At 43.9% G+C, this 22491-nt stretch overlaps 1 protein-coding gene across 1 annotated transcript in view; it reads left to right on the forward strand.

Annotated features, from left to right (window-relative positions):
- Positions 1-22491, forward strand: part of spon1b (spondin 1b) — a 113161-nt gene that overhangs the window by 81527 nt on the left and 9143 nt on the right. The window contains exons 12-15 of the mRNA XM_046346942.1: positions 6527-6697; positions 7015-7182; positions 7511-7672; positions 22047-22331. Coding sequence (XP_046202898.1) covers positions 6527-6697; positions 7015-7182; positions 7511-7672; positions 22047-22331 — 786 coding nt within the window. The remainder of the gene's footprint in view (positions 1-6526; positions 6698-7014; positions 7183-7510; positions 7673-22046; positions 22332-22491) is intronic.

Raw genomic sequence — 22491 nt, forward strand, 5'->3', positions numbered from 1 at the left:
TACATGCCAAATGGATAGGCTACCCTCATGTATCTAATACATGATCAGTTGATGTGTGTACTGGTCATGAAAAGCAAGCAGTTACTGTCATGCAGGTGAATGAGGACCCAAAAGCGACTTGGCGAAAACAGAGTATTTAATCCAGAATAAACTTTACAAAACAAAAAACATAATACTACACGTAAAGACGAGAACAGACTGGAGACTTGATCGAGAACTGCAGGTTGCCTCGGGAAGGCACTTGAACCTAGCAGACTCAGACACCTGCTCACCACGCAGCATCTGAGGGAAACACGACACGACAGGGCAAAACATAGACACAGCACGGTGAATTATAAATGAGGATCCGACAGGGCAGGTACGGGAAACAAGGAGAGAAATAGGGACTCTAATCAGGGAAAAGGATCGGGAACAGGTGTGGGAAGACTAAATGATGATTAGGGAATAGGAACAGCTGGGAGCAGGAACTAGAAAGAGGGAAAGAACCTAATAAGACCGCAGAGGGAAACGAATAGAATGGGAAGCACAGGGACAAGACATGATAATAAATGACAAAACATGACAGTACCCCCACTCACCGAGCGCCTCCTGGCGCACTCGAGGAGGAATCCTGACAACAGAGGAAATCATCAATGAGTGAACGGTCCAGCACGTCCCGAGACGGAACCCAACTCCTCTCCTCAGGACCGTAACCCTCCCAATCCACTAAGTATTGGTGACCCCGTCCCCGAGAACGCATGTCCATGATCTTATGTACCTTGTAAATAGGTGCGCTCTCGACAAGGACGGGAGGGGGGGGAAGACAACGGGGTGCGAAGAAAGGGCTTAACAAAGGAGACATGGAAGACAGGATGGACGCGACGAAGATGTCACGGAAGAAGCAGTCGCACAGCGCAGGATTGACGACCTGGGAGACACGGAACGGACCAATGAACCGCGGAGTCAACTTACGAGAAGCTGTCGTAAGAGGAAGGTTGCGAGTGGAAAGCACACTCTCTGGCCGCAACAATACCTAGGACTCTTAATCCTGCGTTTATTGGCGGCTCTCACAGTCTGTGCCCTGTAGCGGCAAAGTGCAGACCTCACCCTCCTCCAGGTGCGCTCACAACGTTGGACAAACGCTTGAGCGGAGGGAACGCTGGACTCGGCAAGCTGGGAAGAGAACAGAGGAGGCTGGTAACTACTCTGAAACGGAGATAACCCGGTAGCAGACGAAGGAAGCGAGTTGTGAGCGTATTCTGCCCAAGCTGTTCTGCCCAAGACGCAAAAGAAAGGCTGCGTAGTTGCGACTTGATTGGCCCTCTCTGCTTGACCGTTAGACTGGGGATGAAACCCGGAAGAGAGACTGACGGACGCACCAATCAAACGACAGAACTCCCTCCAAAACTGTGACGTGAATTGCGGGCCTCTGTCTGAAACGGCGTCTAACGGGAGGCCATGAATTCTGAACACATTCTCGATAATGATTTGTGCCGTCTCCTTAGCGGAAGGAAGTTTAGCGAGGGAATGAAATGTGCCGCCTTAGAGAACCTATCGACAACCGTAAGAATCACAGTCTTCCCCGCAGACAAAGGCAGACCGGTAATGAAGTCTAGGGCGATGTGAGACCATGGTCGAGAAGGAATGGGGAGCGGTCTGAGACGACCGGCAGGAGGAGAGTTACCCGACTTAGTCTGCGCGCAGTCCGAACAAGCAGCCACGAAACGGCGCGTGTCACGCTCCTGGTCGGCCACCAAAATCGCTGGCGAATAGACGCAAGAGTGCCTCGAACACCGGGATGACCAGCTAACTTGGCAGAGTGAGCCCACTGAAGAACAGCCAGACGAGTGGAAACAGGAACGAAAAGGAGGTTACTAGGACAAGCGCGGCGACGCAGTGTGCGTGAGTGCTTGCTTAACCTGTCTTTCAATTCCCCAGACTGTCAACCCGACAACACGCCCATAAGGAAGAATCCCTCGGGATCAGTAGAAGCCACAGAAGAACTAAACAGACGGGATAAGGCATCAGGCTTGGTGTTCTTGCTACCCGGACGGTAAGAAATCACAAACTCGAAACGAGCGAAAAACAACGCCCAACGAGCTTGACGGGCATTAAGTCGTTTGGCAGAACGGATGTACTCAAGGTTCTTATGGTCTGTCCAAACGACAAAAGGAACGGTCGCCCCCTCCAACCACTGTCGCCATTCGCCTAGGGCTAAGCGGATGGCGAGCAGTTCACGGTTACCCACATCATAGTTGCGCTCAGATGGCGACAGGCGATGAGAAAAATAAGCGCAAGGATGAACCTTAACGTCAGACTGGAAGCGCTGGGATAGAATGGCTCCCACGCCTACCTCTGAAGCGTCAACCTCGACAATGAATTGTCTAGTGACGTCAGGAGTAACGAGGATAGGAGCGGACGTAAAACGTTCTTTTAGAAGATCAAAAGCTCCCTGGGCGGAACCGGACCACTTAAAACACGTCTTGACAGAAGTAAGAGCTGTGAGAGGGGCAGCAACTTGACCGAAATTACGAATGAAACGCCGATAGAAATTAGCGAAACCTAAAAAGCGCTGCAACTCGACACGTGACCTTGGAACGGGCCAATCACTGACAGCTTGGACCTTAGCGGTATCCATCTGAATGCCTTCAGCGGAAATAACGGAACCGAGAAAAGTAACGGAGGAGACATGAAAAGAGCACTTCTCAGCCTTTACGTAGAGACAATTCTCTAAAAGGCGCTGTTCGAACGTGCTGAACATGAATCTCGAGTGACGGTGAAAAAAATCAGGATATCGTCAAGATAGACAAAAACAAAGATGTTCAGCATGTCTCTCAGAACATCATTAACTAATGCCTGAAAAACAGCTGGCGCATTGGCGAGACCAAACGGCAGAACCCGGTACTCAAAATGCCTAACGGAGTGTTAAACGCCGTTTTCCACTCGTCCCCCTCTCTGATGCGCACGAGATGGTAAGCGTTACGAAGGTCCAACTTAGTAAAGCACCTGGCTCCCTGCAGAATTCGAAGGCTGATGACATAAGGGGAAGCGGATTTCTTAACCGTTATGTCATTCAGCCTCGATAATCCACGCAGGGGCGCAGAGTACCGTCCTTCTTCTTAACAAAAAGAACCCCGCCCCGGCCGGAGAGGAAGAAGGCACTATGGTACTCAAGAGACACAGATAAATAATCCTCGAGAGCCTTACGTTCGGGAGCCGACAGAGTATAGTCTACCCCGAGGAGGTGGTCCCCGGAAGGAGATCAATACTACAATCATACGACCGGTGAGGAGGAAGGGAGTTGGCTCGGGACCGACTGAAGACCGTGCGCAGATCATGATATTCCTCCGGCACTCCTGTCAAATCGCCAGGTTCCTCCTGAGAAGTGGGGACAGAAGAAATGGGAGGGATGGCAGACATTAAGCACTTCACATGACAAGATACGTTCCAGGATAGGATAGAATTACAAGACCAATTAATAGAAGGATTATGACATACTAGCCAGGGATGACCCAAAACAACAGGTGTGAAAGGTGAACGAAAAATCAAAAAAGAAATAGTCTCACTGTGGTTACCAGATACTGTGAGAGTTAAAGGTAGTGTCTCAAATCTGATACTGGGAAGATGACTACCATCTAAGGCAAACATGGGCGTAGGCTTGTCTAACTGTCTGAAAGGAATGTTATGTTTCCGAACCCATGCTTCGTCCATGAAACAACCCTCAGCCCCAGAGTCAATCAAGGCACTGCATGTAGCACCCGAACCGGTCCAGCGTAGATGGACCGAATAGTAGTACAAGATCTAGATGAAGAGACCTGAGTAGTAGCGCTCACCAGTAGCCCTCCGCTTACTGATGGGCTCTGGCCTCTTACTGGACATGAATTAACAAAATGTCCATCAAATCCGCAATAGAGGCACAGGCGGTTGGTGATCCTCCGTTCCCTCTCCTTAGTCGAGATGCGAATCCCTCCCAGCTGCATGGGCTCAGTCTCAGAGCCAGAGGAGGGAGATGGTTGCGATGCGGAGCAGGGAAACACCGTTGATGCGAGCTCTCTTCCACGAGCCTGGTGACGAAGATCTACCCGTCGTTCTATGCGGATGGCGAGAGCAATCAAAGAGTCCACACTGGAAGGAACCTCCCGAGAGAGAATCTCATCTTTGACCACTGTGTGGAGTCCCTCCAGAAAACGAGCGAGCAGCGCCGGCTCGTTCCAGTCACTAGAGGCAGCAAGAGTACGAAACTCTATAGAGTAATCCGTTATGGATCGATCACCTTGGCATAGGGAAGCCAGGACCCTAGAAGCCTCCCCACCAAAAACTGAACGGTCAAAAACCCGAATCATCTCCTCTTTAAAGTTCTGGTAATTGTTAGAACAATCAGCCCTTGCCTCCCAGATAGCTGTGCCCCACTCTCGGGCCCGGCCAGTAAGGAGTGAAATGACGTAAGCAACCCGAGCTCTCTCTCTAGAGTATGTGTTGGGTTGGAGAGAGAACACAATCTCACACTGGGTGAGAAAGGAGCGGCACTCAGTGGGCTGCCCGGAGTAGCAAGGTGGGTTATTAACCCTAGGTTCTGGAGGCTCGGCAGGCCAGGAAGTAACAGGTGGCACGAGACGAAGACTCTGGAACTGTCCAGAGAGGTCGGAAACCTGAGCGGCCAGGCTCTCCACGGCATGGCGAGCAGCAGACAATTCCTGCTCGTGTCTGCCGAGCATGGCTCCTTGGATCTCGACGGCAGTGTTACGAGCGTCTGTAGTCACTGGGTCCATGCCTCGGTCGGATCCTTCTGTCATGCAGGTGAATGAGGACCCAAAAGCGACTTGGCGAAAACAGAGTATTTAATCCAGAATAAACTTTACAAAACAAAAAACATAATACTACACGTAAAGACGAGAACAGACTGGAGACTTGATCGAGAACTGCAGGTTGCCTCGGGAAGGCACTTGAACCTAGCAGACTCAGACACCTGCTCACCACGCAGCATCTGAGGGAAACACGACACGACAGGGCAAAACATAGACACAGCACGGTGAATTATAAATGAGGATCCGACAGGGCAGGTACGGGAAACAAGGAGAGAAATAGGGACTCTAATCAGGGAAAAGGATCGGGAACAGGTGTGGGAAGACTAAATGATGATTAGGGGAATAGGAACAGCTGGGAGCAGGAACGGAACGATAGAGAGAAGAGAGAGCGAGAGAGTGAGAGAGGGAGGGGGAGAGAGAGGGATAGAAAGAGGGAAAGAACCTAATAAGACCAGCAGAGGGAAACGAATAGAATGGGAAGCACAGGGACAAGACATGATAATAAATGACAAAACATGACAGTTACTTGCTGTATAACTCTGATGATGACTATGCTCTTCAAGAGGTGATAATATTGAAACCAGCATTTATTTAAAATATTTATTTTCCCTTGAAAATGGCACGTAGTTGTCAATGGTTTCAGTGGAGCTGGGGGTCTCCGTACCGTCCAGCAGTCAAACCGAACGCTCTAAACCGTATTATTGATAACGACCTATATGGTGTTGGCATTGTTTTCCCTTTCACGGTTTACATGCTACCGAAGATGCATAATTAACACTGTTTTGTCCTTGGCATTCAAACACAAGAAGCAAAGCTAGGACTTTGGAGTCTCATCAACTGCCGTAACCGGATAGAGATCAAAACACATATGATTTTCAACAAGCACTTCTTCCTCCAGTAAACAAGGGAGGTCTGGAGGCTGTCCTATTCAGTCAGATTGGCATTAACTTTCTTCATCAGGAAGTAACTGACTCTTTGTCCAATTCTCATCAAAGTTGTCAATTAGGACCACTCTTCTTAAAGTCACATGATCAGTCATGCAGAGGTGTCTCTCTCTTTCTCCTTCCTCCCTACTTCCTACTATCTTTCTCTCTCCTACCTCCATTAATCTCTCTCTGGGCCCCAAATCTCAGCTTTGTCAGAGTTTGATGAGTGGGTTTGAATTGTTCAAGGCTATCTTTTCGCTCTAATGCACACTATTAATTAATAATAAATGGGATTGCAAGCTTTTCCTCCTGCACGTTACTCCTTTGTTTTAATTTATCGCTCCGTCAACAGCCCGTAGTTGATTGATATTCCTGAAGCTGAACAGGGCCTCATCGGGGCCACATTTGTTTACAGCTCTTATTAATGATACACTTAGTTCTTCTTTATTAAGCTACACTCACCACTGCTCCCAATCTGCAGCCAGGCAGTGGGGGGGACCAGATGAGAGACAAATCCATGTTCCTGAACGTTCATCCATCCTCTATGAAAAATATCTATTTACAAACTCTGTTCCCAGATAATTGAAGAGAGCAGAGTGGATCATTTATGTTGGGTGTGTTACTTGTTATCAGATGAAGGGCGGTGGAATTCAGGTGTCAGCTATTAATGATGTTTGTATGACTTGTCGATGACCCTGCTCGTCTTTGCTAGCCTGGTTAAACCAGACCGAACCCTGCACTCACCATGACACAATGGTGATCACAGAGTTCGGGCTGGTTTATCCAGGCTATGCCCTTGACTCTTGTTGTTCCCAGACGTGTCTACCTGTATGATGTCAGAGTGGATCAGCTGGTCTCCATGCAGTGAGTCCTGTGGGATGGGGATGAGGTATCGGGAGCGCTACATCAAACAGTTCCCCGAGGATGGATCCATCTGCTCTCTGAACACTGAGGAGACAGAAAAGTGTGTGGTCAACGACGACTGCTGTGAGTCTCAGTGAAACATGGAGACGATCCAAATTGTGACATCAGGATCATGTTGTGGGTTCAGGCCTTTTGTGTTAAAGACTAAAAGATTACGTTTTGTCTATAATATGATGGCATGATGACATACAGTATAGTTTAAAAAACATGTTTTAAATCCTATGTTGAAAAGCTGCTATATGCCACCAGGCTTAATATTCAGTCAGTGTGTTAATGGAACATGGTTTCTCAAGTAAATGTTAATAACAGTAATCGCAAGCTGCTATAACAAAGTCCCATCCCTGTGGATGAGTGTATATCTGTCCATGTAAATCCATCAGCCCCCAGTAGCTGTGTGGTGACAGAGTGGGGCGAGTGGGATCCCTGCAGCACCACCTGTGGGCTGGGTATGAAGCGGCGTGAGCGCATGGTGAAGATGCCCCCCTCAGACAGTTCCATGTGCAAGGCGGAGGTGGCAGAGGTGGAGAAGTGCATGATGCCTGAGTGCAGTGAGTAATTCCTCCAACACCCACTCAACAACTGCCTCAGCACTGTGACAGGTAGCCTTGTTCAGCCATCTGCCAAGGGGCCTTGTAGTTTGTACCTATCTAGATCCAACAGGCTAGATACCCACTCAAATCAACAGATCTCTCAGAGGAGCGCATGCGTGAGAATACATTCAAACAATAAGATCATTTCAAGTCCATTCAGCTATGAAAAAACAGTAGCTGAAGATGGCGGAAATGAATGCTGTCATGTATGTTGAAACTATTGTTCTGAACAGCAGGGGACATTATTATGTATCATGTATTATGCCTGCTTGGTATATCCCTGCAGACACCATCCTGTGCATGCTGTCTCCGTGGTCGGACTGGAGCGTCTGTAGTGTAACATGTGGGAAGGGCGTGAGGGCACGCCAGCGAATGCTCAAGTCTCCGGACCTAGGGGAGTGTACAGAGGAGCTGGAACAGGTGGAGCGGTGTATGCAGCCTGAGTGTCGTAAGTGTCATCATCAGATGTTGCCGTACTCTTTACCACTACCATCACAGTCTGGCCACTGGGAACTTAATGCATAATATTTTAAATTCATATGCTTTTTTAGCACTATCATAGCTGGTTCCAGATATGTTTGTGCTGTATAGCTGACTCCTAGGGCTCTATTTGCAGCTGGCGTGAAGCCAGCGCAATTGTCAAACATACACTCGTTTGCAATATCAAACTGTTAAACCCTAACCCTCATCGCCAAACCCACTGGCTCCAGGTCATCTATAAGTCTTTGCTAGGTAAAGCCCCACCTTATCTCAGATCACTGGTCACCATAGCAACACCCACCCATACCACACGCTCCAGCAGGTATATTTCACTGGTCATCCTCAAAGCCAACACTTTCTTTGGCTGCCTTTCCTTCCGGTTCTCTGCTGCCAATGACTGGAACAAATGGCAAAAATCACTGAAGCTAGAGTCTTATATCTCCATGTCTAACTTTAAGCATCAGCTGTCAGAGCAGCTTAACGATCACTGTACTTGTACACAGCCAATCTGTAAATAGCCCACCCAACTACCTCATCCCCATATTGTTATATATCTTCTTGCTCTATTGCACCCCAGTATCTCTACTTGCACATCATCATCTGCACATATATCACTCCAGTGTTAATGCTTAGTTGTAATTATTTCGCCTCTATGTCCAATTTATTGCCTTACCTCCCTAATCTTCTACATTTGCACACACTGTACATAGATTTTTCTATTGTGTTATTGACTGTACGTTTGTTTATGTGTAGTTCTGTGTTATTGTTTTTGTCACACTGCTTTGCTTTATCTTGACCAGTTCGCAGTTGTAAATGAGAACTTGTTCTCAACTGGCCAACCTGGTTAAATAAAGGTGAAATAAAATGTATATAAATGAATAAATCTTACGCTCTTCTATTTTCAAATCTTATAAATTGGTCATTTACCTGTCTTAAATAAGCTTGCTTGCATTGAGGTGGGAGGGGTGGGTGTGTCCTTGACAATGTGCTTGCATCAAAATGCCAATTTCAGTATATAATAATAATATAATAATATATGCCATTTAGCAGACGCTTTTATCCAAAGCGACTTACAGTCATGTGTGCATACATTCTACGTATGGGTAGTCCCGGGGATCGAACCCACTACCCTGGCGTTACAAGCGCCATGCTCTACCAACTGAGCTACAGAAGGCAGTCGGTGTTGATGGGGATATTTAAGACCAACCGAAAGCTAGTCTTAAACTGTAACGCAACGGTAGCACAGCCTATCCAGCTGTGACGCACAGTGCCCATATGCACATGGAACCAGAGAGATGTGCTTTTTGTGCCTGTAAACCTTGTATTTCGAAACAAAACAAACAAATGTTTTTTCCCCATTTCGTTACATTTGATTAAAACCCCTCCTCTTAATGATGGAAGTCTTGTTTGACCAATACATTCACAAAGTAGACTATCAATACAGGGTTTGGCTCATGAGACCGCTTTGAAATAAATCTTAAATCACCACAGCTTTATTAAAAGATCAAGTTTGGCAGCAGCAAAACAGTGAACGGACATCTCCTATTTATCAATGTAGACTATTACATTATTTTAGCCAGCTCCTGTTATTATTGTGGATGTGCGTAAAACCCCTCCATGTAGGCTACAGTCGAAGGTTTATATACACCTTAGTCAAATACATGCACGTCTCTGTCAAATACATTTAAACTCAATTTGTCACAATTCCTGACGTTTAATCCTAGTAAAAATTCCTTATTAGGTCAGTTAGGATCACCACAATATTTTAAGAATATGGAATGTCAGAATAATAGTAGAGAAAATTATTTATTTCAGCTTTTATTTATTTCATCACATTCCCAGTGGGTCAGACGTTTACATACACTCAATTAGTATTTGGTAGCATTGCCTTTAAATTGTTTAACTTGGGTCAAACGTTTCAGGTAGCCTTCCACAAGCTTCCCACAATAAGTTGGGTGAATTTTTGCCCATTCCTCCTGACAGCTGGTGTAACTGAGTCAGGTTTGTAGGCCTTCTTGCTCGCACACAGTTTTTCAGTTCTGCCCAAAAATGTTCTATAGGATTGAGGTCAGGGCTTTGTGATGGCCACTCCAATACCTTGACTTCATTGTTCTTAAGCCATTTTGCCACAACTTTGGAAGTATGCTTGGGGTCATTGTCAAGTTTTAACTTCCTGACTGATGTCTTAAGATGTTGCTTCAATATATCCACATAATTTCCCTACATCATGATGCCATCTATTTTGTGAAGTGCACCAGTCCCTCCTGCAGCAAAGCACCCCCACAACATGATGCTGTCATCCCGTGCTTCACGGTTGGGATGGTGTTCTTCAGCTTCCCCCTTTTTCCTCCAAACATAACGATGGTCATTATGGCCAAACAGTTCTATTTTTGTTTCATCAGACCAGAGGACATTTCTCCATAAAGTACAATCTTTGTCCCCATGTGCAGTTGCAAACCGTAGTCTGGCTTCTTTATGGTGGTTTTGGAGCAGTGGCTTCTTCCTTGCTAAGCGACCTTTTGTGGATATAGATACTTTTGTACCTGTTTTCTTCCAGCATCTTCCCAATGCCCTTTGCTGTTGTTCTGGGATTGATTTGCACTTTTCGCACCAAAGTACGTTCATCTCTAGCAGTACGTTCATCTCCTTCCTGAGCGGTGTGACGGCTGCGTGGTCCCATGAAGTTTATACTTGCGTACTATTGTTTGTACAGAAGAACGTGGTACCTTCAGGCATTTGGAAATTGCTCCCAAGGATGAACCTGTGGAGGTCTACAATTTTTTACTGAGGTCTTGGCTGATTTCTTTAGATTTTCCCATGATGTCAAGCAAAGAGGCACTGAGTTTGAAGGTAGGCCTTGAAATACATCCACAGGTACACCTCCAATTGACTCAAATGATGTAAATTATCCTATCAGAAGCTTCTAAAGCCATGACATCATTTATCATTTTAGAAGCTGTTTAAATACACAGTCAACTTAGTGTATGTAAACGTCTGACCCACTGGAATTGTGATACAGTGAATTATAAGTGAAATAATCTGTCTGTAAACAATTGCTGGAAAAATTACTTGTGTCATTCACAAAATAGATGCCCTAACCGACTTGCCAAAACTATAGTCTGTTAACAAGAAATTTGTGGAGTGGTTGAAAAACAAGTTTTAATGACTCCAACCTAAGTGTATGTAAACTAGTTTTAATGACTCCAACCTAAGTGTATGTAAACTAGTTTTAATGACTCCAACCTAAGTGTATGTAAACACGTTTTAATGACTCCAACCTAAGTGTATGTAAACTAGTTTTAATGACTCCAACCTAAGTGTATGTAAACTAGTTTTAATGACTCCAACCTAAGTGTATGTAAACTAGTTTTAATGACTCCAACCTAAGTGTATGTAAACTAGTTTTAATGACTCCAACCTAAGTGTATGTAAACTAGTTTTAATGACTCCAACCTAAGTGTATGTAAACTAGTTTTAATGACTCCAACCTAAGTGTATGTAAACTAGTTTTAATGACTCCAACCTAAGTGTATGTAAACTAGTTTTAATGACTCCAACCTAAGTGTATGTAAACTAGTTTTAATGACTCCAACCTAAGTGTATGTAAACTAGTTTTAATGACTCCAACCTAAGTGTATGTAAACACGTTTTAATGACTCCAACCTAGTGTATGTAAACTAGTTTTAATGACTCCAACCTAAGTGTATGTAAACTAGTTTTAATGACTCCAACCTAAGTGTATGTAAACTAGTTTTAATGACTCCAACCTAGTGTATGTAAACTAGTTTTAATGACTCCAACCTAAGTGTATGTAAACTAGTTTTAATGACTCCAACCTAAGTGTATGTAAACTAGTTTTAATGACTCCAACCTAAGTGTATGTAAACACGTTTTAATGACTCCAACCTAAGTGTATGTAAACTAGTTTTAATGACTCCAACCTAAGTGTATGTAAACTAGTTTTAATGACTCCAACCTAAGTGTATGTAAACTAGTTTTAATGACTCCAACCTAAGTGTATGTAAACTAGTTTTAATGACTCCAACCTAAGTGTATGTAAACTAGTTTTAATGACTCCAACCTAAGTGTATGTAAACTAGTTTTAATGACTCCAACCTAAGTGTATGTAAACTAGTTTTAATGACTCCAACCTAAGTGTATGTAAACTAGTTTTAATGACTCCAACCTAAGTGTATGTAAACTAGTTTTAATGACTCCAACCTAAGTGTATGTAAACAAGTTTTAATGACTCCAACCTAGTGTATGTAAACTAGTTTTAATGACTCCAACCTAAGTGTATGTAAACTAGTTTTAATGACTCCAACCTAAGTGTATGTAAACTAGTTTTAATGACTCCAACCTAGTGTATGTAAACTAGTTTTAATGACTCCAACCTAAGTGTATGTAAACTAGTTTTAATGACTCCAACCTAAGTGTATGTAAACTAGTTTTAATGACTCCAACCTAAGTGTATGTAAACTAGTTTTAATGACTCCAACCTAAGTGTATGTAAACTAGTTTTAATGACTCCAACCTAAGTGTATGTAAACTAGTTTTAATGACTCCACCCTAAGTGTATGTAAACTAGTTTTAATGACTCCAACCTAAGTGTATGTAAACTAGTTTTAATGACTCCAACCTAAGTGTATGTAAACTAGTTCTAATGACTCCAACCTAAGTGTATGTAAACTAGTTTTAATGACTCCAACCTAAGTGTATGTAAACTTCCCACTTCAGCTGTATGTGCCCATCATGGAATGAGAGATGATATAATCTGGTTACACTCATGTTTAGAAACATTTATGTTATTTTCCTCTAACAATTGCTTGTTTTCCATTTAATTTGATTAAAAACCCCTTACCCTACTATAACTAATGCTGGTTCAACAACAATGCATCTGGTGTCTTTCTTATCGTGGCCTTGCACAAGTAGCCTATTATTAAAGGTTTTCTTAATGGTCTACTCGTGAGGCTTTCCGTTATTCACAATTCACAAAGGCCTATCTCCAGTGCTCTGTTTGGCTTGTATCTATCCCCATCTCCAAAGAGAGCCTCTTGTCCAGTTACCAAAGACACGCTCCTCCAGACGTAGGCTATTCAAAATGTTCTGTCCTATAACGCCATATCAACGGTAGGCCTAGGCTATAGCTTTGAGAACATGCCTCACACATACAATACAATTTACGTGGGCCTAGTATTTTTTATTTGAGGCAAAGTGTGATACGTAAAGGCCTAGAGGCTACTCATTGAAGCCAATTACAACTATGTTGACTGTCAACACTCCCTAATTTATTTTTACTGTTGCTTCCACTCGTTACTGTAGCAGCCTGTGCTATTTAATAAACGGTAGGATCAATCCACAATGGACTAAGAGGAGAATATTCCGTTCCCATGGCCAAGTTGGAGTTGATGGAAATGCAAAGACTGTAAATAACTAACAGAACTTGAGACACAAGCATGCAGTATTATGCCATGGAACGCCTTGATTGGCCAGTGCAGTGAGTGGGCAAGTCCTCATCACACCTAGAATTGGTTTATTCCATAGACATTATGCGGCATTCAAAACAACTGGGAACTCAGAAAAATACGAAGTCAAATCATGAAGTCAGTGATATTCAGGTTGGAAAGTCGGAGCTCAAGAAAGAGGCGGGGAAAATATGTTTTTCCAAGTTCCCAGTTATTTTGAACACACTGAAGTCGGAAGTCAGAGATTTCCCAGTTCCCAGTTCCTAGTTGTTTTGAACGCGGAATTAAAATCATCAGCGAAAGCACTTACATCATCCACGTAAATCCTATGGAAAACTCCCAATGGCACATGAAGCTGGAAGTATTTGAATTGAAGCGCGTTGCTGAATTGGGCTGAATGTAGACTGAATGGCACCAACAAATAGCTAAGGATCATGGTGAAAGTGTCCGTAACTAGTTGAAGTGTACCTATGATGAAAATTTCAGGGCTCTCTCATCTTTTTAAGTGGGAGAACTTGCACATTTGGTGGCTGACTAAATACTTTTTTGCCCCACTTAATCTACAATACAACATCCATGTGTACGTGTGTAAAGTATATGTGTTAGCATCTGTATGCATGTGTCTATGCCTGTGTGTGTTTTTGTCTCTTCAAAGTCCCTGCTGTTCCACAAGGTGTTCCATGTAGTCATGGCTCTATGTGTACTGGGCACCTCCCATAGTCTGTTCTGGACTTGGGGACTGTGAAGAGACCTCTGGTGGCATGTATTGTAATGTATTTTTTTAATGATTTTTTAAATGATTTAACTTCTTATGGCTTGGGGGCAGTATTTCAACGTCTGGATGAGAAGCGTGCCTAAAGTAAACTGCCTGTTACTCAGGCCCAAAATCTAGGATATGCATATAATCGGTATATTTGGATAGATAACACTCTAAAGTTTAATAAATAATGTCCGTGAATATAACAGAACTGATATGGCAGGCAAAAACCTGAGGAAAACCCCTCCAGGATGTGGGATTTTTTTGATGTGGGTATTTTCAATTGAATGCCTATAGAGTATCTAATGGGTTAAACACTGTTTTCCATGCTTGTTCAATGAACCAAAAATAATTAATGAACATGCACCCGTGGAACGGTCGTTAACAGCTTACAGACAGTAGGCAATTAAGGTCACAGTTATGAAAACTTAGGACACTAAAGAGGCCTTTCTACTGGCTCTGAAAAACACCCAAAAGAAAGATGCCCAGGGTCCCTGCTCATCTGCGTCTAGAGACTATATCTCTCTCTTCATTACTCAATGCCTAGGTTTACCTCCAATGTACTCTCTTTCTACCATACCTTTGTCTGTACATTATGCCTTGAATCTATGCTATCGTGCCCAGAAACCTGCTCCCTTTACTCTCTGTTCCGAATGTGCTAGTCGGCCAGTTCTTATAGCCTTTAGCCGTACCCTTATCCTACTTCTCCTCTGTTCCTCTGGTGATGTAGATGTTAATCCAGGACCTGCAGTGCCTAGTTCCACTCCTACTCCCCAGGTGCTCTCATTTGTTGACTTCTGTAACCGTAAAAGCCTTGGTTTAATGCATGTTAACATTAGAAGCCTACTCCCTAAGTTTGTTTTATTCACTGCTTTAGCACATTCTGCCAACTCGGATGTCTTAGCCGTGTCTGAATCCTGGCTTAGGAAAACCACCAAAAACTCTGAAACTTCCATCCCCAACTATAACATTTTCCACCAAGATAGAACTGCCAAAGGGGGCGGTGTTGCAATCTACTATAGAGATAGCCTGCAGAGGTCTATCTTACTATCCAGGTCTGTACCAAAACAATTCGAGCTTCTACTTCTAAAAATTCACCTTTCCAGAAACAAGTCTCTCACTGTTAATGCTTGAAATAGACCACCCTCTGCCCCCAGCTGTACCCTGGACACCATATGTGAATTGATTGCTCCCCATCTATCTTCTGAGCTTGTGCTGCTAGGTGACCTAAACTGGGACATGCTTAACACCTCGGCCGTCCTACAAACGAGGCTTGCTGCACTCAATCTCACACAAATTATCAATGAACCTACCAGGTACAACCCCAAATCCGTAAACAGGGGCCCTCATAGATATCATCCTAACTAACTTGCCCTCCAAATACACATCTGCCGTAAACAGGCACCCTCATAGATATCATCCTAACTAACTTGCCCTCCAAATACACATCTGCTGTTTTCAACCAAGATCTCAGCGATCACTGCCTCATTGCCTGCATCCGTAATGGGTCTGCGGTCAAACGACCACCATTCACTGTCAAACGCTCCCTAAAACACTTCTGCGAACAGGCCTTTCTAATTGACCTGGCCGGGGTATCCTGTAATGACATTGACCTCATCCCGTCAGTAGAGGTTGCCTTCCTCGCCATCTTAAATAAGCATGCTCCATTCTGCCCTTGACCAGCACAAAAACATCCTGTGGCCTTCTGCATTTGCATCAAATGTGATATGCAACTTATTTTAATTCAGTTAAGTATCCAATTGTTTAGTAGCTACTGTCTTGTCGCTACAACTCCCTAACAGGCTTGGGAGAGACGAAGGTCCTCCGATACACAACCCAGCCAAGCCGCACTGCTTCTTAACACAGCTCGCATCCAACCCGGAAGCCAGCCGCACCAATGTGTCGGAGGAAACACCGTGCACATGGCGCCCGGCCCGCCACAGGAGTCGCTAGTACGTGATGAGACAAGGATATCCCTACTGGCCAACCCCTCCCTAACCCGGACGATGCTAGGCCAATTGTGCGTCACCCCACGGACCTCCCGGTCGTGGCCGGTTACAACAGAGCCTGGGCGCGAACCCAGAGTCTCTGGTGGCACAGCTGGCACTGCAGTACAGCGCCCTTAACCGCTGCGCCACCCGGGAGGCCCGATATGCAACTTTTTAGGAAAGTTAGGAACCAATATATACAGGCAGTTAGGAAAGCTAAGGCTAGCTTTTTCATACAGAAATGTGCATCCTGTAGTACAAACTCAAACAAGTTCTGGGATACTGTAAAGTCCATGGAGAATAAGAGCACCTCCTTCCAGCTGCCCACTGCACTGAGGCTAGGAAACACTGTCACTACCAATGAATCCACAATAATTGAGAATTTCAATAAGCATTTTTCTACGGCTACCCCTACCCACCTGGCTACCCCTACCCCGGTCAAAAGCCCTGCACTCCCCACAGCAACTCGCCCAAACCTCCCGAACTTCTCCTTCACCCAAATCCAGATAGCTGATGTTCTGAAAGAGCTGCAAAATCTGGACCCCTACAAATCAGCCGAGCTAGACAATCTGGACTCTCTCTTTCTAAGATTATCTGCTGAAATTATTGCAACCCCTATAACTATCCTGTTCAACCTCTCTTTCAAATCGTCTGAGATTCCCAAAGATTGAAAGGCTGCCGCAGTCATCCCCTTCTTCAAAGGGGGAGACACTCTAGACCCAAACTGCTACAGACCTACAGTATATCTATTCTACCCTGCTTTTCTAAAGTCTTTGAAAGCCAAGTTAACAAACAGATCACCAACCATTTCGAATCTCACCGTACCTTCTCCGCTATGCAATCTGGTTTCAGAGCTGGTCATGGGTGCACCTCAGTCACGCTCAAGGTCCTAAATGATATCATAACTGCCATCGATAAGACACATTACTGTGCAGCCGTATTCATCGACCTGGCTAAGGCTTTCGACTCTGTCAATCACAATATTCTTATTGGCAGACTCAACAGCCTTGGTTTCTAAAATGACTGCATCGCTTGGTTCACCAACTACTTCTCCGATAGAGTTCAGTATGTCAAATCGGAGGGCTTGTTGTCCGGACCTCTGGCAGTCTCTATGGGAGCGCCACAGGGTTCAATTCTCGGTCCAACTCTCTTCTCTGTTGACATCAATAATGTCGCTCTCGCTGCTGGTGATTCTTTGATCCACCTCTACGCAGACGACACCATTCTGTATACCTCTGGCTCTTCGTTGGACACTGTGTTAACTAACCTCCAGATGAGCTTCAATGCCATACAACTCTCCATCCATGGCCTCCAACTGCTCTTAAATGCAAGTAAAAATAAATGAATGACCTTCAACCGATCGCTGCCCGCACCTGACTTAGAATATGTGGACAACTACAAATGCCTAGGTGTCTGGTTAGAATGTAAACTCTCCTTCCAGACTCACATTAAACATCTCCAATCTAAAACTAAATCTAGAATCTGCTTCCTATTTCGCAACAAAGCCTCCTTCACTCATGCTGCCAAACATACCCACATAAGACTGACCATCCTACTGATCCTCGACTTCGGTGAAGTAATTTACCAAATAGCCTCCAACACGCAGTCTGTCATAGTGCTATATATACTACCCACCACTATGACCTGTATGATCACGTTGGCTGGCGCTTACTTCGTACTCGTCGCCAAACCCACTTGCTCCAGGTCACCTATAAGTCTCTGCTAGGTAAAGCCCCACCTTATCTCAGCTCACTGGTCACCATAGCAGCACCCACCCATAGCACGCGCTCCAGCAGTTATATCTCACTGGTCACCCCCAAAGCCAAAGCTTCCTTTGGCCGCCTCTCCTTCCAGTTCTCTGCTGCCAATGACTGGAATGAACTGCAAAAATCTCTGAAGCTGGAGACTCTTACCTCCCTACCTCCCTCACTAGCTTTAAGCACCAGCTGTCAGAGCAGCTCACAGATCACTGCACCTGTACATAGCTCATCTGTAAATAGCCCTTCCAATCTACCTCATCCCCATACTGTATTTATTTATGTATTTATTTATTTATCTATCTATCTATCTTGCTCCTTTGCACCCCAGTATTCTCAACTTGCACATTCATCTTCTGCACATTCTACCATTCCAGTGTTTAATTGCTATATTGTAATTACTTTGCCACCATGGCCTATTTATTGCCTTACCTCTCTTATCCTACCTAATTTGCACATGCTGTATATAGATTTTTCTACTCTATTATTGATTGTGTGTTTGTTTATTCCATGTGTAACTCTGTGTTGTTGTATATGTCGAACTGCTTTGCTTTATCATGGCCAGGTCGCAGTTGCAAATGAGAACTTGTTCTCAACTAGGCTACCTGGTTAAATAAAAGTGAAATAAAAATAAATTAAATGTGTATGAGGAAGTGTATGCACATGCAGCACTGTGAGTATTTGTAAAATGATTCATGCCAATTGTTGACATGCAACTGTGAGAACTGTTTGAGCCCCATGTATCGATGATGAATTGAAACATTTTGTAAACTTAAATGAATAATGTTTTATTATCAGCAAACTGGAGAGGTTCCAACAAACTCAATGCACCATAGTACACGTCATCGGGAGCTCTGCCAGGGCTCTGCTAGGGCGGTCCCTTCAGTTCTCTTATTAACATGCTAACACTGACAAGTTATTAGGGATGCAACGGTACACCGTATGTTATCGAACCGTTTGGTACGCCCCCTATGGTTCAATACGCACACGTGAACCGCGGAATTACGGTATGCCTGTCACTTTCGTTTCATTGCAGACTACACGCATGTTGTATTGACATTCAGATCCACAGAACCAGACGCGCGGCGTGTGGTAGTTTGGGGGCTCCTGATGGCTGGCAAACTTTACTCCACAGCAATGTCTCAAAACGTGGCTACCGCAGTGACCGCAGCCTCCTCCCACTTAAACAACCAATGGACAATTTGGAATGACATCTCAGTAGGAAACCTCCCCAAAGGGGTCCCGTGAAGAGGGGGGAAACTAAATCTGCTGTGAGGGATCATTTTGCATTCAGCGTTCAATACGATGACGAGGGTAAGAAGTCCATAAACAAACAAAGTACAGTCAGCTACTCGAATGGAAACACTTCTAACATGACGTGTCATTTACGGCGCCATCACCCGGCCGTATAATAATAATAAATATAATAATATATGCCATTTAAGACATCCAAAGACTTACAGTCATGTGTGCATACATTCTACATATGGGTGGTCCCGGGGATCGAACCCACTACCCTGGCGTTACAAGCGCCATGCTCTACCAACTGAGCTACAGAAGGACCACGTATCCCTTGCAGGTGGAGCTGGAGCAAGGAGAGTCCACTCGTTAGCCAAAACAATCTCTCGCTGCTTCCTTCCAACAGCAATTTGCGACAAATTCAGAAAAGCATAAAGAAATAATGAAAGCAGTGGGAGTATTCATAGCCAAAGACTTGCAGCCCTATTCAGTGATTACTGACTCTAGATTTCGTCAGCAGCAAAGTAATTCCCAAACTCTGAAACATCACAGAGAGCAATTGAAAGTGAATTGACACAGGCACCCTATCTAGCTCTCTCCACTGATAGTTGGACCTCCAGAGCAACTCAAAGCTACCTCACTGTGACGGTTCACTATGTACTGGATTGGGAGATGAAGAGCTACAGGTTGTCAAAGCTAAGAAGCACTTTTAATTTTTGTGTTTTTCTCCCCTTGATTTCATACAGTAGAGACATAAACCAGGCCTAGTCAGTCATGCTGCCATTTTTCTGAATGTAAAGTTTTATTTGTCAATAGACAAAATAAGTTTCAATTGTTTAATGGGTGATTTGATTTTTCTTAAATATAAAGATACCGAAACCGTACCATTACCATGGCCCACAAACCATGATACTACATACCAAACCGTGGGCCCACTGTACCGTTGCATCCATACAAGTTATATTTGCATGATTTACATGATTCATTATTCATCATTATCATTGGTTCCTGCACGTGACTGACCAATACCTCTTAAGGCTTCTTCTCTCCAAGCTGAGACCTTGACACTGAGATACCCCTTTTGGTTCTCAGAGCAATGTTCTGGGCATACTGCAACATTGCTTATACTGATAGTGAGGATTCTTTCCATGCACCATCAGTCAGTCACTTGCATAAACCCAATTGGTTATGAGAAAAGAAGCATGTATCTGTGTACAATCTGATACACACACTGATAAAAATGTTCCATCACAATTGTATGTTTTAAAGAAGTGATGAAAAAGAGGTGGCAAACAAGTCAGGCTGCTCAGCTGATTGGTTGACATACTGTGAATTGAGACATTTTGTGACTAAACTTAACAAAAATAGGAAATATTACAAAACAAAGATAAATGACATACAAAACAATAGAAAAAGACTGTGGATTACCTTAAATGTTATAATGGGCAGAAAAGCCCAATTAATCTCCAGCGTTCATTGAAGTTAATGAGTTATTTCTAACAGAATTTGTAAGTCGCTCTGGATAAGAGCGTCTGCTAAATGACTTAAATGAAATGTAGATGTAGAATCTTTTGATATTGCCAATCATTTCAATGACTATTTCACTAGTAATGTGATGATGGGAAACTACTGATGGGAAACTATTGAGAATGGTAGCATTGAGAATGGTAGCAGACTGTATTGCCACCCCTGTTTGCTATATCTTAACCAAAGCCTAAAGGAGTGTGTTTGTTGACAGGCGTGGGAGGCAGCTAAAGTAATTCCACTGCCTAAAAATACTAAAGCACCCTTTGCTGGCCTTAACAGCCGCCCAATCAGTTTGCTGCCTGTTCTTAGTAAACTGATGGAGAGGATTGTGTTTGACCAAATACAATGCTATTTTTCAAAGAACATGTTAACTACTGACTTTCAGCATGCATATTGAGAAGGGCACTGATTTGTATTGCACTGACTCAGATGACGGATTATTGGTTAAAATAAATGGATAATAATAAGATAGTTGGAGCTGTATTGTTAGATTCCAGTGCAGCCTTTGATGTTATTGATCATAAATTGTTATTGAAAAAACTAAATTGCCATTACATGACCTCCCATCACATGGTTGGATAGTTTTTTATCCAATATAACCCAGAGAGTGTTCTTCAATGGAAGCTTCTATAACATCAGATATGTACAGTGCGGTGTCCCTCAGGGCAGTTGCCTTAGGCCATTACTCTTCTCTATTTTTACAAATGATTTGCCGCTGGTCTTACACAAAGCGGTACCCCCTGTATTTAGCCACTATGACTATGTATGCTAATGATTTCATACTCTACATGTCAGCAACCAAAGCCAGTGAGCTCACTGAAATTATAAATAAGGAGTTAAGGTCAGTATCAAAATGCGTGATCAATAATAAACTGGTCTTAAATATATATAAAACTAAAAGTATTGTGTTTGTTTCAAAACATTCTCTAAGACCTAAATCTCATTATCATGGTCAAGTCATATTGACAAAGTGGTTGTGAAGTTGGGGAGGGGTATGTCTGTTATAAAAACAAAAATCAACTGTACTAGTTATTCAGGCTCTGGCATTGTCCCATCCTGATTGCTGTCCAGTAATATGGTTAAGTGCAGCAAAGAAAGACCTAGAAAAGCTGCAGCTTGCTCAGATCAAAGCAGCACGCCTTGCCCTTAACTGCACATACAGAACTAACATCAACAACATGCATGCCAGTCTTTCCTGGTTGAGGGTTGATGAGAGATTGACTGATTTTATTCTAGTTTTTATTTGAAATATTACTGTGACAAAAATTCCAGATTTTCTGCATAATTAAATAATATTCAACCTAGACACCCATACATACCCCACAAGACCTGCCACCAGGGGTCACTTCACAGTCCCCAGGTCCAAAACGGATTCACGGCAACCCACACTTTTATAGAGTACCATGATCTCATGGAACTCCCTTCCATCTCTAATTACTCAAACAAACAGCAAAATTGTCCTGTTTTGTGGGGGGTTTTTTTGGACCCCAGGAAGAGTAGCTGCCACTTCTGCAAAAGCTAATGGGGATCTGAATAAACAAATAAGGACAGAGTCAGTTACTTACACTTCATTCACCCCCCCCCCATCCCACCCCTGATCTCTCCCCAGCTATGGACTGCATGGTGTCAGAGTGGACGGAGTGGTCCGAGTGTAATAAGTCCTGCGGCAAAGGCCACACCATCAGGACGCGCATGGTGAAGCTGGAGCCCCAGTTTGGAGGGGAGCCCTGCTCTGAGACGGTCCAGAGGAAGAAGTGTAAGATCAGGAAGTGCAAACGGGGCTCCAGGGCCAGCGAGGAGAAGAAGAGACGGCGGGGGGGAGAGGTGGGCGGCGGGAAGGAGAAGAGGAGGGGAAAACAGCAAGGACCGGACGCAGCAGTGGAGGAACAGCCAGGTCAGTCATCATCATCACCTGTGTGGCATAAATACTGTATATACACATTTTATATCTTCATCATCATCACCTGTGTGGCATAAATACTGTATATACACATTTTATATCTTCATCATCATCATCATCACTTGTGTGGCATAAATACTGTATATACACATTT

Source organism: Oncorhynchus gorbuscha, linkage group LG01, assembly GCF_021184085.1.
Source record: "Oncorhynchus gorbuscha isolate QuinsamMale2020 ecotype Even-year linkage group LG01, OgorEven_v1.0, whole genome shotgun sequence".
Taxonomy (NCBI): domain Eukaryota; kingdom Metazoa; phylum Chordata; class Actinopteri; order Salmoniformes; family Salmonidae; genus Oncorhynchus; species Oncorhynchus gorbuscha.